This window comes from Taudactylus pleione, unplaced genomic scaffold, assembly GCF_031769625.1.
Source record: "Taudactylus pleione unplaced genomic scaffold, aTauple2 ptg000398l, whole genome shotgun sequence".
Classification (NCBI taxonomy): Eukaryota; Metazoa; Chordata; class Amphibia; order Anura; family Myobatrachidae; genus Taudactylus; species Taudactylus pleione.
In genome coordinates this window covers 1,522,200-1,535,176 of record NW_028284800.1, presented here as the reverse complement: position 1 = coordinate 1,535,176, position 12,977 = coordinate 1,522,200, and the positions used below count along the sequence as shown (strand labels likewise).

At 41.6% G+C, this 12,977-nt stretch overlaps 1 protein-coding gene across 1 annotated transcript in view; it reads right to left on the bottom strand.

Moving 5' to 3' along the window:
• Nucleotides 1-12,977, bottom strand: part of LOC148506666 (solute carrier family 22 member 13-like) — a 128,754-nt gene that overhangs the window by 111,756 nt on the left and 4,021 nt on the right. Inside the window, exons 2-4 of the mRNA XM_088446406.1 lie at nt 12,799-12,902; nt 8,615-8,769; nt 2,109-2,277 (exon numbers count right to left, since the gene is read on the bottom strand). Coding sequence (XP_088302532.1) covers nt 2,109-2,277; nt 8,615-8,769; nt 12,799-12,902 — 428 coding nt within the window. The remainder of the gene's footprint in view (nt 1-2,108; nt 2,278-8,614; nt 8,770-12,798; nt 12,903-12,977) is intronic.

The window sequence follows — 12,977 nt, the reverse complement described above, 5'->3', positions numbered from 1 at the left end:
TAATTGGTTTATGTGTCAGATGTGTTATTACTGTGGTAAAATGTGGAAAATGTACCACCAAGGTAAACCGTGAAAATTAAATCATGATGGTGGTGAGTGGTGGTGGTATAGGTACTAAGGTTGATAAAGAACTGCATCACAATCCTGAAATTGAATGTACCATCAGATAATAACATGTGAATAGGCTTGGTGATGTATAATAAAATGTATTGTAAATGTTCCGTTAAACATCCTAGATAATGTAGTCTCAATTCCCCCCCAAACTTCCTTTATAGGTTCGATGAGGTCCCACATCCTACCAATGGTCCCCTATAGATCCGCAGATAGCGTATAAGGGTTGTTTTACCCTTTCCTGAAACGCATTATTGACGGTTCAATGACCAAGCTGTGTCATACCATTTACAACATTGAATACTAATTTATAATGCATGATTAAAAGAGCTTAAGAATAGAATGTGAAATAATTGGATATGATCGCTTACAATTATTATCTGACGATATAGCCATCTATGGTCGGATGATGTGTTACGAGGACGCTACTTTGCATCGATGAAATCCTATGCGCACAAATGCGAATCCATCACACAAATACAGACACACATATGCGAACGCATACATATAAAAGGGATCCCACACATTATAGTTAATAACCAGTGTTACTAAAGGTTTTGTTAGCTAATAATTATGATGAAATATGTACTTAAACAAGATCTAAGGTTCAGAATACAGTAATGACATGTTTGGTATCATACTAAATCCCTGTTTATTTGCAGACATCCGTTTCTATCGTCAAAGAAATCGCATCATGTGTCCGCTAGTTATGGATGATAGGGAGTTATTGAATAGAATGTTTTTACTTGTATGCAGTGTTGTAGCCAGTATTAACCAATTCTAAGGCGGGAAGCTACACAATGTGACTGTTGGAAGAATGAGCCATACCCCTGATGACACCGTATGAACTGACCAATGACCAGATTTATCAGAAGCAAGAACCAATGAGAACCTGTCAATTTGTCCCATTGTTAACTCTGAAACCTGTAAGGTATATAGGCTGTGTCCTGACCTCAGTGTAGAGACATCTTCTTGCGACCACAGACTTCTGGATTGATGACTGTATACTAGGACCAGTGCGCACGCGTATGTACCGGGCTGTACTATTTTCATTGCTTTTTATGCTAGTTGTTAAATCTTGCATCGTGTTACTTTTTTACATAAATAACTTTTTGTGTTTTGGAACCACACAATTGGACTGGAAAGCAATTCTTTCTTAAGCGACTTGCAGCACTAAATAGCGACTAGCGACTGTTAGAAATCAATAATTTCTTATTCACCCAGTAGCTGCTACTTTCCACCTCACCCTCCTCCATCCTCAAACGGTTTGTTCACTTCCCACCTTACTCATATTTAGGTCCCTAATTTATTTGTTCCTAGACACCCATGTCACCCACTTACAAATGTACCACTTGTTTTCCTCCCTCACTCTTAGACAAACACCCACTTTATCACAAGTCGAACGTTAGGACTCTCCCTCTTCTCACTTGTCTTAACCATAATAATGATCACTAGATTACCTTTTCTGGCTGGCAACTGAAAATGGCAATGCTACTGTGTAGTGGTCCTTTACACTCCAATTTCTGTGTTTCAAAGTGTTAAGGTGCCCACACACATACCGATCTGCACACGATCCCACGATGTGTGCGATTTCCCCTGAACTGTCCCCCGGCAGCTCCTACATACGATTTGGAGTAAAAAGCATAAGATCCATCGCGCTTCTTAACTTTTTTTTTTTTTTTCCCCAGTGCATTTTGTCCCAGATTGTCAGATCTGCCCTACTGCATGGCAGATCTGACGATTTGATGTGCGACCAGCGGGGACGCGCATCGCATCGTGATTGTGAGTTAGGACTCACGATTTCCTCACGATTTGGCCATATTTTACACGATCTGTCGTCACGATTCATCAGAATCGGCCAGATCGTGTAAAATATCGCTATGTGTGTGGGCACCTTTAGTTTGGATGAGAATATGAAAACTTATTATTTACTTCACTAAAAAAAAAAAAATCAGCTTTTTTCTTTATTTTCATGATCTAAGAATGATTTTACTCACCAAATATAAAGTAATAATAAAGCTGTGGGTGCAGAACAGGCTATCTGCAACAGCCTCCAATTTCTGATGGCATAACCAACTCCAGCTAAAGTTATAAGTCCAACAGCAAAACAAACATGGCCAGTGATTGTGGCATATGCGCGTTGGGATGATCCCACCCACTCGGCAACTGAAAGAAAATGATTATCATCTTCATACATCTGGTGTGTTCACTCTCACTCTTTCAAAATAAAACCAAAAAATTATCCTGCGCTCAATATCTTCAACATTTATATTTGCAAATAATCCAACATGATGTTTAGCATTACATTGTTTAGTCCTACCTCATGGCATTGCATGATGGGAAATAAATGAGTGCAAATCTTCTCCTGTATTCAGAATGGGTCCCACCTATCAGTGTGTGTTTGCACCATTGCGACCCTTAGTGCAATAAGTCTGTCAGAAATCTGATGGCTGTCCGCATACGCTCAGCTATAAATAGAGCGCAATTCCATGTACGCTCTCACGGAATGCTTAGCCTATGTGCGATCGCCCAGTTGCTGTCAGTTACACCCACTCAGCCACAAGCGGAATGCCGCTGAGATGTGTGCGACTCTGAATTGGTGGTATTTACTCAAAGCCTATGGAGCATGCTCAGTGTGAAAAATAGCTAGATCCATATGCATAACCAATTTTGTGATTGACTGTGCATCCATTTTATGCAATAAACTCCCTTCAGTAAACATATTGTATTAAAGTATAAATTGTGAGCTGTCTAATTATAATTCCTAAAACTTATTTCTTAGTCCCCCATTGGAGGACCCTTTGGAAAGTTGTATAATAGGTGCACAGGAGAGAGGGAACTATAAATCTTGGTGGTATGAGATTTTGACTTTCAGTATGTCTCCAGTTAGAATGTCAACATTAAAATGCCAACGTGTTTTGATTGTTGACAGTCTGAATGCCGGCAGTGACATTAGGTTGACAGAAAAAATTCAACATTCACAAATGTCAAGTTCATAATGTCAACATACAGGTTTTTGCATATTTTAGCTTATCCCTAAGCCTTACCCTAAAAATAACACAAAAATGTACTGTCGACATTCTGGTGTCAATATTATGAACATGTCGATATTTTGACCATATCGACATTAGTGGATTTTGACCTTTTATATGTCAAAATAATGTCCATGTTGACATTCTGACCAGATACCTTACAGAGCAACCATAATCATGGCTCCAGGTGAGTTCTAAAAAGGCCATGCGGGCTGTGCGACATAGGGAATGTACCATTATGGTTACATGCCCCTGAGTAGTCTAATTTAGTATGGGGGAGGAGTGTTTCTATCTCTATATGCACTTACTCCTTGTCAGGCTCTCGGAACAGGCCTGCTAGAAGCTCAGCCTTTTTGGTGCTCCAGCATTGCCTAAAAATGTCCCTGCCTGCTGGTGGCATTTGGTTTAGGTGTGTTATTCTGAGCAGTTGGGCAGTTAGTTCCCTTAGATTAGGGGTATATGCTGCTACAGTATCACATTTTTTTTTCTGGTAGTGTTCTGCTACAGAGATATACCAGAAAGATAGGGCTGGGAGAGGTACTCCCATGGAGGAGGAATCCTGTCCAGATGCTGTTGCCCATGCAGGGAGATTCAGCATCTATGAATGCTTACTTGATAAGCTTGTTCAACTGGTTTCTTGTTACATGGAAAGCCGTAGGATTTCTTTTCCTTATGCTGTTTCTAAGACAGCTTCTGGTTCACTATTTAGTTATCAGCGTTTGGTTGGCCAGGAACTTGTGGAAACCATGGCAAACACTCTCACAGAGCCAACTTGGTTTAGCAGCTTTAGGCTCTTCTGTACAGGGGCTTATTTAAAGTTCTGTTCAGAAATCTTACAATATTCTGACTATTTTATGTAAGCATATTGTCTTAGACAGCATCAGACACCTTATCCCAGGAGCTCAACAAGTTAGTTGCAGACTCGAATATAGAGGTTTTATTTCAATTTAAGCAAGATGCCTCAAGTCAACAGGGTGCAAATGTCCTGGTCAAGGCCATCTGCCAGGTATTGGACATCCTAGAATATGAGGTTCCTGATGTTCATAATGCTTTCCACATTAAGTGTACAGTGTACCATACGGTTTCTTTTCTTCCCTCTCTGGATCTGGTAAATCTGGTTACCCAGACTTAGGTTAAATTGGACATAAGTTTTAAGTCCCCCACAAATGTTTGGCTAATTATCATTCCCCCAGTGTGGATACAGCTAGTTGGGAATCTCCTCCATTGTTGATGCCTCATTTTCGAGGTTAACCAAGGACACAAATATTCCAATACCTAATGCTGGGTCTCTTAATGATGGCACCTTTAAACAGGGTGTAATCTTCTTAAATCCATTTTTTTTTGCTCCTGGGGAATCCTTGAGGCCTAGCATGGCTTCAGCATAGGTTATTAAGGATGTAGACCAGGGATGGGGAACCTCTGGAAACATTTGGTCTGGCCCTCTGAGCTTTTTCTGCTAGCCTCATTTGGCTAGCAGGGTGCCTAGAATGGCACCCTGCAGTCATAGTCTATGCAGCAGTGCAGCCTGGAGCATCCTTAGGACGCTTCAGATGGTCACACTGCTGCCCTTACAGCTCCCAGGTTATCCTCAGGATGCTCCAGGCATTGCTGTAATCACCGGCGATTGTGGACCTGCCCCTGTGTAACATCAGGGGGCATGGCCAGCACCAGGCCTGTGAATAATGTTGTATACATCAAAATGGCCCTCGGCAGAAAAAAGGTTCCCCACTCCTGATTTAGACCAATGGATGGTACAAAGGGTCTTTTGAGGTCATCCCCCAGTGGAGGTCTTGTGGAAGTCAACAGATAGGCAGACCAACTTGGAAGCTCATCACCAACATTCAGGAGACCTGACAGACAGAATTAAGGGCACCAGTCCCACTCAGACCCTCCTGGGGTGTGGTCCAGTCTTCTTCACCGCTGGGATCAGTGGTTCGTTCTAACTACAGATGCCTGGGTGAGACTCATCATGAGAGATACATTTTAGATCTCCTAGGCTCCCCTCTCAGATGAATTTTGAAAATATTTTTTATTCAATAGATGAAAAATATACAGTGAAGCCTACACAGAGGCACTTAATAACAGAGAAAAATAAACCAAAACATATGCCAAATGATGGCAAAAAGTGACATAAATTAACATCTCGCATAAGATGCAGTTGTTGCATAAACTGCTTTCCCAGGTGATTTTTTTAATGGTGTCTGTGGATATCAAAGATGCATATCTGTCCCAATTTGGGAGAGTTATCAGAAAATTCTCAGATTTGCGTTTCAAATCCAGCATTACCAGTTCATAGCGGTTCCTCATCAATCTAGGGGTTGATTAGCATTCTGTGCCTGGTTGATCTTGTCAAGGCCAGTTCCCCTTCCGTGGACCTAGTGTTGGACACTATTCAGATGTCAGAATCGCTTTGTTGAATTGTTATTTACAAGAAGTAATAGCTGACTCACACCAAGTGTATGATCTTCCTATTCGATCCCATCTTCCTATTCGATACCTAGTTTAAGTGGATGTCCTTTCATTACAGGTTTTAGTAACAGAAGAACCTTTGTCCTTTTGTGCTTGAGCATCCTGGGGAAGATGGGCTTCAGAATTGGAGATTCAGGCATGTTTTCAGGGACTTTGAACCCTGATGAAGACTGAACTGCCAATTAAATGTCCTAAACTTGAGGGCAGTGTTTACTCTTTAGAATGTTCAAATCGTCTCTTGTACGGAAAAGTTATACAAACCCAGTCAGACAATGCCACTGTTGTGGAATTCTTTATTCAGCACTTAGGCACAAAACACCTTCTATCAAAAGACTGATCCTCAGGATTTATTGGTGGGTAGAGTAAAATGTTCCATTCTTCATGGCAGTTTTCATTCGGGCAGTATACAAATTAGAAGTGGTGTTTCTAAACAGACAAGCCCTTTGCCACAAAGAATTGTTCCTACATTCACAGGTTTTTCTTCATCTGGTAGAAGATGGGATCAGCCAAATGTTAAAATGATGGCATCCTAGTGAAACAACCAGCCATGTGCAGAAATTCTGCACAAGAACCATGGTTCTGGCATATATCTGGTAGTTGCCACCAGGTGGCAATGCTCCAGAGACTGTTACAGAAAATTAAAATAAAGTGTGTCCCAGTAATCCAGAAATGGCAGAGGTGGCAACTTTCTCAAAGACTAGACTTAATCAACCAAGAACCTTGTCTTCCTCTGAATTTTGCAACAACTGGCTTTGATAGCATGGCTCTTGAAGCCAGGATTCTTAAAGCTAAATGTCTCTATGATAGGGTGATTCAAACTATGCTTAAGGCTAGAAATCCAGTCTCAGCAAAAAAAACTAGCACGTAGTATACATCTCAAAATTGTGAACTGCACAGGATACCTACTTGTGCCTACTTCATTTTTTAAGTTGTCTAGACTGCAACATCTGGATGAGATATTTCTTAAAGGTTTCTTCCAAAGGCAGTTTCAAATAGATTATCAACAGTCAGAATGTTGACACTCAAAATGTTGACATGAACGGTAGGTTTACATGTAAAATGTTGACATACACAAATGTTGACATGTTCATGTCTACATTTAACATGTCAATACCAGAATGTTGACTGTACATTTTGTGCTATTTTTAGGTTTAGGGTTAGGTTTATGGTTAAGTTTAGGGCAGGAGTGGGCAATAAGTGGCCCTCCAGTAGTTTTTGAACTACAAATCCCAGCATGCATTGCAACATTTTTAGCATGGTCAAATTGTAAAACTGTGGCAGGGCATGCTGGGATATGTAGTTTTACAATATCTGGGGGACCGCTTATTTCCCACCCCTAGTTTAGGGTTAGGTTCATGGTTAGGTTTGGGGTTAAGGTTAGATTCATGGTTAGTTTTAGGGTTAGGTTCATGGTTAGGTTTAGGGTTAGGTACAAGGTTAGGTTTGGGGTTAGGGTTAGGTTTATGGTTAGATTTAGGGTTAGGTTTAGGTTCATGGTTAGGGTTAGGTTCATGGTTAGGTTTGGGGTTAGGGTTAGGTTCATGGCTAGGTTTAGGGTTAGGTTCATGGGTGGGTTTAGGGTTAGGTTCAGGTTAGGTTTGGGATTAGGATTAGGTTCATGGTTAGGTTTAGAGTTAGGTTCATGGTTAGTTTTAGGGTTAGGTTCATGGTTATGGATAGGTTCATGATTAGATTTAGGGTTAGGTGTATGGTTTGGTTTAGGTTTATGGTTAGATTTAGGGTTAGTCTTAAGTTTAGGGTTAGACTAAAATAAACATATTACATGTCAACCTAACATCCATGTCAACATTCTGATTGTTGACATTCAGAACCTGTCGACATTCTGACTGTCTACATACTGAATGTTGACTTTTCGTACCACACCCTCCAAAGGAAGGAAACTAGCTTAGGTACCAGAATCCAGACTTTTTAGCAGGGGGTGTTGCACCTTCTTTTTGTGCCTACTACTGCTCCATGGGATCTTAGGCTCTGGAGTCTGTGGATTTAAAATTTCTCACCTGGAAATCAATTTTTCTATTTCTTTAACTAGTAGAGGGAGCATGAACACAGCCTTAAGAATCGAAGTGCTCTCTTGCCACGAGACCCTACCACAAGGGTCTCGTCGCAAGCCCGATGATCGCGATGGTCATCATGGCCGCTCGCTATAGCTGTGGGTGGCAACCCACAGCTATGCGAGCGGCCAGGAGGCCGCTCCATTAAAAAAAAAAAAAAAAGACGCCCTGATTCAGAGCGAGCGTTGTTTCAGAGCGTCCGGCTCTGAATCAGGGCCTCTGCACCTACTATACCCCAATGTATTTCCAGTGTCCCCAACTCACTCAAAGAAAATGTTTTAATTTAAGTATAAAACCCTGATTTGTTTTTTTTAGCTAACATCTCCCAATTACTCCATGGGATCTATTTATTATAGGAGGAAAAACCCTAGTCTGCTTTAATCTACTCACAGATGTTAACACAGTAACAAGAAGCTGTTGGAGCGCTGACAGGGTTGAGTCCTTCAGAAGTGGGGAAACCCCCATATGGGACCCCCGCAGTTTTAATAGCTATGCGATGGGGAACATTATCTTAAATATACACTTTAGCTGTTATTATACTTTCCATTTTCTGAGTTAGAAGTATCCCCCATTGTAAATATTACAAAACTAATTAAAGTAAGATTTAACTGTACCCCAGTAAGATTACCAGAGATATATGGCAACCATAAGGCAGCAGGATATTAGAATTGTGGGATGAAAATAAATAGATACAGCTTTAACATTACCTTGGATTGTACTGACTGTTTATAAAAAATAATGTGGCCTATAGGAATACCATTTAATATGAATTACAAAAATAGAGAATATTATAAAAGTTAAATTATGTATAATGAGTAAAAACTGTGAAAGGTAAACAGAATGCATAAAAGTACTACCAGGAAATGATGCAGGTTTGAAGCGAAAAACAGAATGAAACAGCTCTGAAAAATATGTCTACACATACATTACCTAGTATGAGATTATTTATCAGGACCCCAGACATGGCGATTCCCACAATACATCGCAGTACTATATAGGTGTAAAAGTCTGTAACAAATGCTGCTCCAACACCAAAAGCCAACATGAATACAATTGAAATTAATATAACAGGACGTCTCCCAATCCTTTAAAAATTAACAAAATGTATAGATATAATCATTGCATAAATATATGGATATAAGTATTAGTTTACATTTTTCAAACAAAATCAGCATGAACATTTTAAGGCATCCCTGTTAAATGTGTACATTTTGGACAGTTACAAGAATAATGTTACCATTCATAAGTAATATTTAGGCAACATGATATGCAGCCCATACATCTGTGACAGATTGCTGCAATTCACCCTTTTGCCGATGTTGGGGTTGGGAGGATCAGGGATATTTATCAAGTTTTAAAATCTTGATTTCCGATACTGACATGAAAATGGTTTGAATCGGTGAGTAGGGATTTTTTACATTTTGAAATACCCAGGTCCGCCGATGGATTGACGGTCATCGATGTCCGATGTCCATCGATCGGAGGTTTTGGTCGCTGATCGGGTTGGCGTCGGTAGAATGGGGAATTGCGGCTCAGGTGTATGGGGCCCTTTACTCAGATGTTTATGGAAGTTTAAAACAATATTTGTTTTGCAAAAATGCTTCCCAGAACTATCAAACTGGTTTAGTAAGAAATACATTATCAAATTACCATGATTTTGTAATACTATATATTCACCACAGGTCTTGATAACAGCAGAACAACTAAACTTAACTCTTATAATAAAAAAAAATATATATATATTTTGTAATATATGTTAGCTGGTATAAAAATTAGAGATGTGCGCCGACCCTTGTGTTTTGGTTTTGATTTTGAATCTGAATCTGGTTTTGGATTTTTTTCCTTGGTGTTTTGTTTTTCGGTTTTGGTATCATAAAAATAGCTAAAATCACATAAAATGGGCCTGTTTTTGTTCCTACCATATTATTAACCTCAATAACATTTATTTCCAGTAATTTCCACTCAATTTTGACCACCTCACAATATTATTCTTTTAATCCAGTTAAGGCCAAAAGGTTGCATCCAGCTAGCTGGCTGACTAAGCTAAGCGACACAGTGGGTGGCACTAACATGTGGCAGTTCAGCTTCTAATTTCCTACACGGAAACAGTGTAGTGTGGGTTGGATACACCAATAGTGCACTTACTATGACAGCAGTGTCAGCAGAGCCGGGTTTCTGACGGTGTAGTCAGTACATGGGATGGCAGTGCTGCATGTTATGTTCTGGGTTGTTTGTGGACCCGGGGTGGTAGCAGGAGCGATCACAGAAGCAGATTTGAAAATAAAACTAGGATTTTTAATAAGTGCTTGAGTAGACATATAATGTGGCAGTAAATAAAAGTCCAGGAATATATAAATGTCCACAAGAGTTCTGTGGTGGGAGTAAAAGGGTTAATGTCCAAGTAGAAACAATTAGAGCTGTCCAGGTGTGCAGGTAGTGAAACTCTAAAATAATCAAACCAGGTATGCAGGTAGTGAATTGAAAATAATCAAGCCAGGTTTGCAGGTAGTGAACTGAAGCGCAGGATGTCAGCAGGCTCAGGCACTCAGGTATGGGCAAGGGTGATGGAGGAAGCGGGGTAATCCAGTGAGAGCTAGGAGCTGACAGGCAGACTGGCAGACAGCGAATTCACAGGAACAGGAAAGCACAGAGAACTCCCTCTCAGCTAGGCTGAGATACACGTTGCACTGGCAAAGAAGGAAGGCACTGACCCTTCCTAAATACCCCATGCCGTGCTGTTACTGGCCGGAGGGAACATGTGACTCACCAGGATTGGCCAGCCGCATCACATGGCCAGAAGGCAAGATGGCGGCGCCCATGCCAAACGGAATGGAGATGCCGCCAGACCTTACCAGCGCAGAGTGACAACAGGCCCGCACAACAACGCGTGCAGCCAAAGCCCCCCACCAGACACCAGCTCCGCCACCAGACAGCCCGCGCCACAATGACCTCACAGGTAACACTCGCCTAGCGCCATGCTGAAATACCCTGGCCGTGACACTGCAGTGCTAGCAGTGTCCTCAGTGCAGGATACCGGCGGTGTCAGCAGAGCGGGGGTGCCAGCGTTGTCTTCAGTGCAGGTTTGCTGGCTGTGTCAGCAGTGCAGGGGTTGCTGACGGTGTCCTCAGTACATGGGATGGCCGTGCTGCGGTGCTTGCAGTGTCCTTAGTGAAGTGTACCGGCAGTGTCGGCAGTGCAGGGGTGCCAGCGGTGTCTTCAGTGCAGGTTTGCTGGCCATATCAGCAGTGCGGGGGTTGCTGACCGTGTCCTCAGTACATGGAATGGTAGTGCTGCGGTGCTTGCAGTGTCCTCAGTGAAGGGTACCAGTGGTGTCGGCAGTGCAGGGGTGCCAGCAGTGTCTTCAGTGCAGGTTTGCTGGCTGTGTCAGTGGTGCGGGGGTTGCTGACGGTGTCCTTAGTACATGGAATGGCAGTGTGGGAGTGCTGGCAGTGTCCTCAGTGCAGGGTACTGGTGGTGTTGGCATAGCGGGGGTACAAGCGGTGTACTCAGTGCAGGTTTGCTGACTGCAGCGGTGTTATCAATGCATGGTGCCAGTGATGTCGGCTGCATGCGGTAGCCATTGGTGTCACCAGCGGGGCTGCCGGCGGGGTCAGCAGTGGGGGTGCCCACAGCTGGTGTGTTGGCAACGGGGGGTGGTGGCAGCAAGGAGTGCTGGCAGCAGGTGTGTCGGCAGCAGGGGGTGCCGGCCGCGGGAACCAGCACCATCTTCTTTTAGTTGTTTTTTCCCTCCATTCAATGGGCTTAACGCTGATTGGCTGAGAGCTGTGACAGACGGCTCTGTCAGCCAATCAGCGCTTTGCCCATTGAAGGCAAAAGGATTTTCAAAAATGGCCGCTCGAGGCAAAACCTCGAGATCCGACAGCAGATCGCGAGGTTTTGCCTCGGCAGAGGGATCCCTGGATCCCCGAAATTCGTGTGGGTTTGGTTCTCTGAGAACCGAAACCGCTCATCCCTAATAAAAATCCTGTAGAAATTAGGGGGGAAATTTAGTTAGCCTCTTGGCATATCGCAGCCAGCAACATCACTAGTTTTTTTAATTGATTCTTAAACAGGTGTGCAGGAAAATTAGCAATATTAAGCTACAGTAACAGACAGTCGAACTTTACGGGATATTCAGCAGGACATTGCCGCAATGCAGCTAATTGATTTGGGACTTTAGATTATAGGTGGGAGAAACTAGTAGGCAAGTTTTATAATGCATTGGGCTGATGGCTCAAAGGTTTGGAATTTATCTGCCAAAAAAATTATGGTATTTTTGCTTTCTAATGCTAGTGCTAATTTTATTTTCTGTATGTTTTTGCCTATTTTTAGATATCTGTTATAAAAATGTACATAAACTTTTTTTTTATTAGGTTTATCAAATAATACATATTTCTGTTATTTATATAAATAGAAGAAACAGAAATTTACACCGCTGGAGGTGTACTAATTGGGAAAGAATAATAATTGATATAATTATGCGAATAACAGAAAAACAGATGACCGTAAACAGATCCATTTTCAAAATGTTGGCACAGGAAAAAAAAGTGTACAATAAAGAAAAAAACAGTTGTGAAGCTATCCTAACAAACAAAGCAGTCATTTTAATATGACCAACACAAAATAAAATTGCAAGTTTAGTCAGTAACCCATTAATGGGCTAAGGCAGTGGTTCCCAAACTTTTTTGCATCGCTGCACCCTAGTGCATCAGAATTGTTTTCACGGCACTCCTAGGTCACAAGTTTTTTATTGAGAAATTCAGAAAAAAATTTAGTGAAATAGTAAAGTGAAGCAAATTGTGCTTACATGTCATCCTTAAGTCCATTTATGTAGTGGGTGACAGGTTTGCGCTTCTGTTTGTCCACATATTTATATTGCATTGGCCATAAATAATTTGATTTGGTGCTGGACCACCAACCTAAGGCACCCCTGCAAGTGTCCTGAGGCACCCCAGGGTGCCACGGCGCACAGTTTGGGAACCACTGAGTTAAGGGAAACCCAATTACATCAATTAAGTAAAAGAAATGTTTACATTATTTAAAGGGAAAAAAGTCTGATATTAATTTAATATGAAAATAATGATTACATATTAATTACTGACTATGATTCTTACCTGTCACCTAAAGGACCAAAAATAAGAGATCCGATGAGGAGTCCCAACATGTAAATGGACTGGGAGACATTAATCTGATCTTTTCTGTTGCACACCAGGTCAAACTTAAAACAAGTCAAATAAAAAAAGTGTTTTCATTGGTGCACTGGCTTCACCATGTGACATTATATTGCTATGTG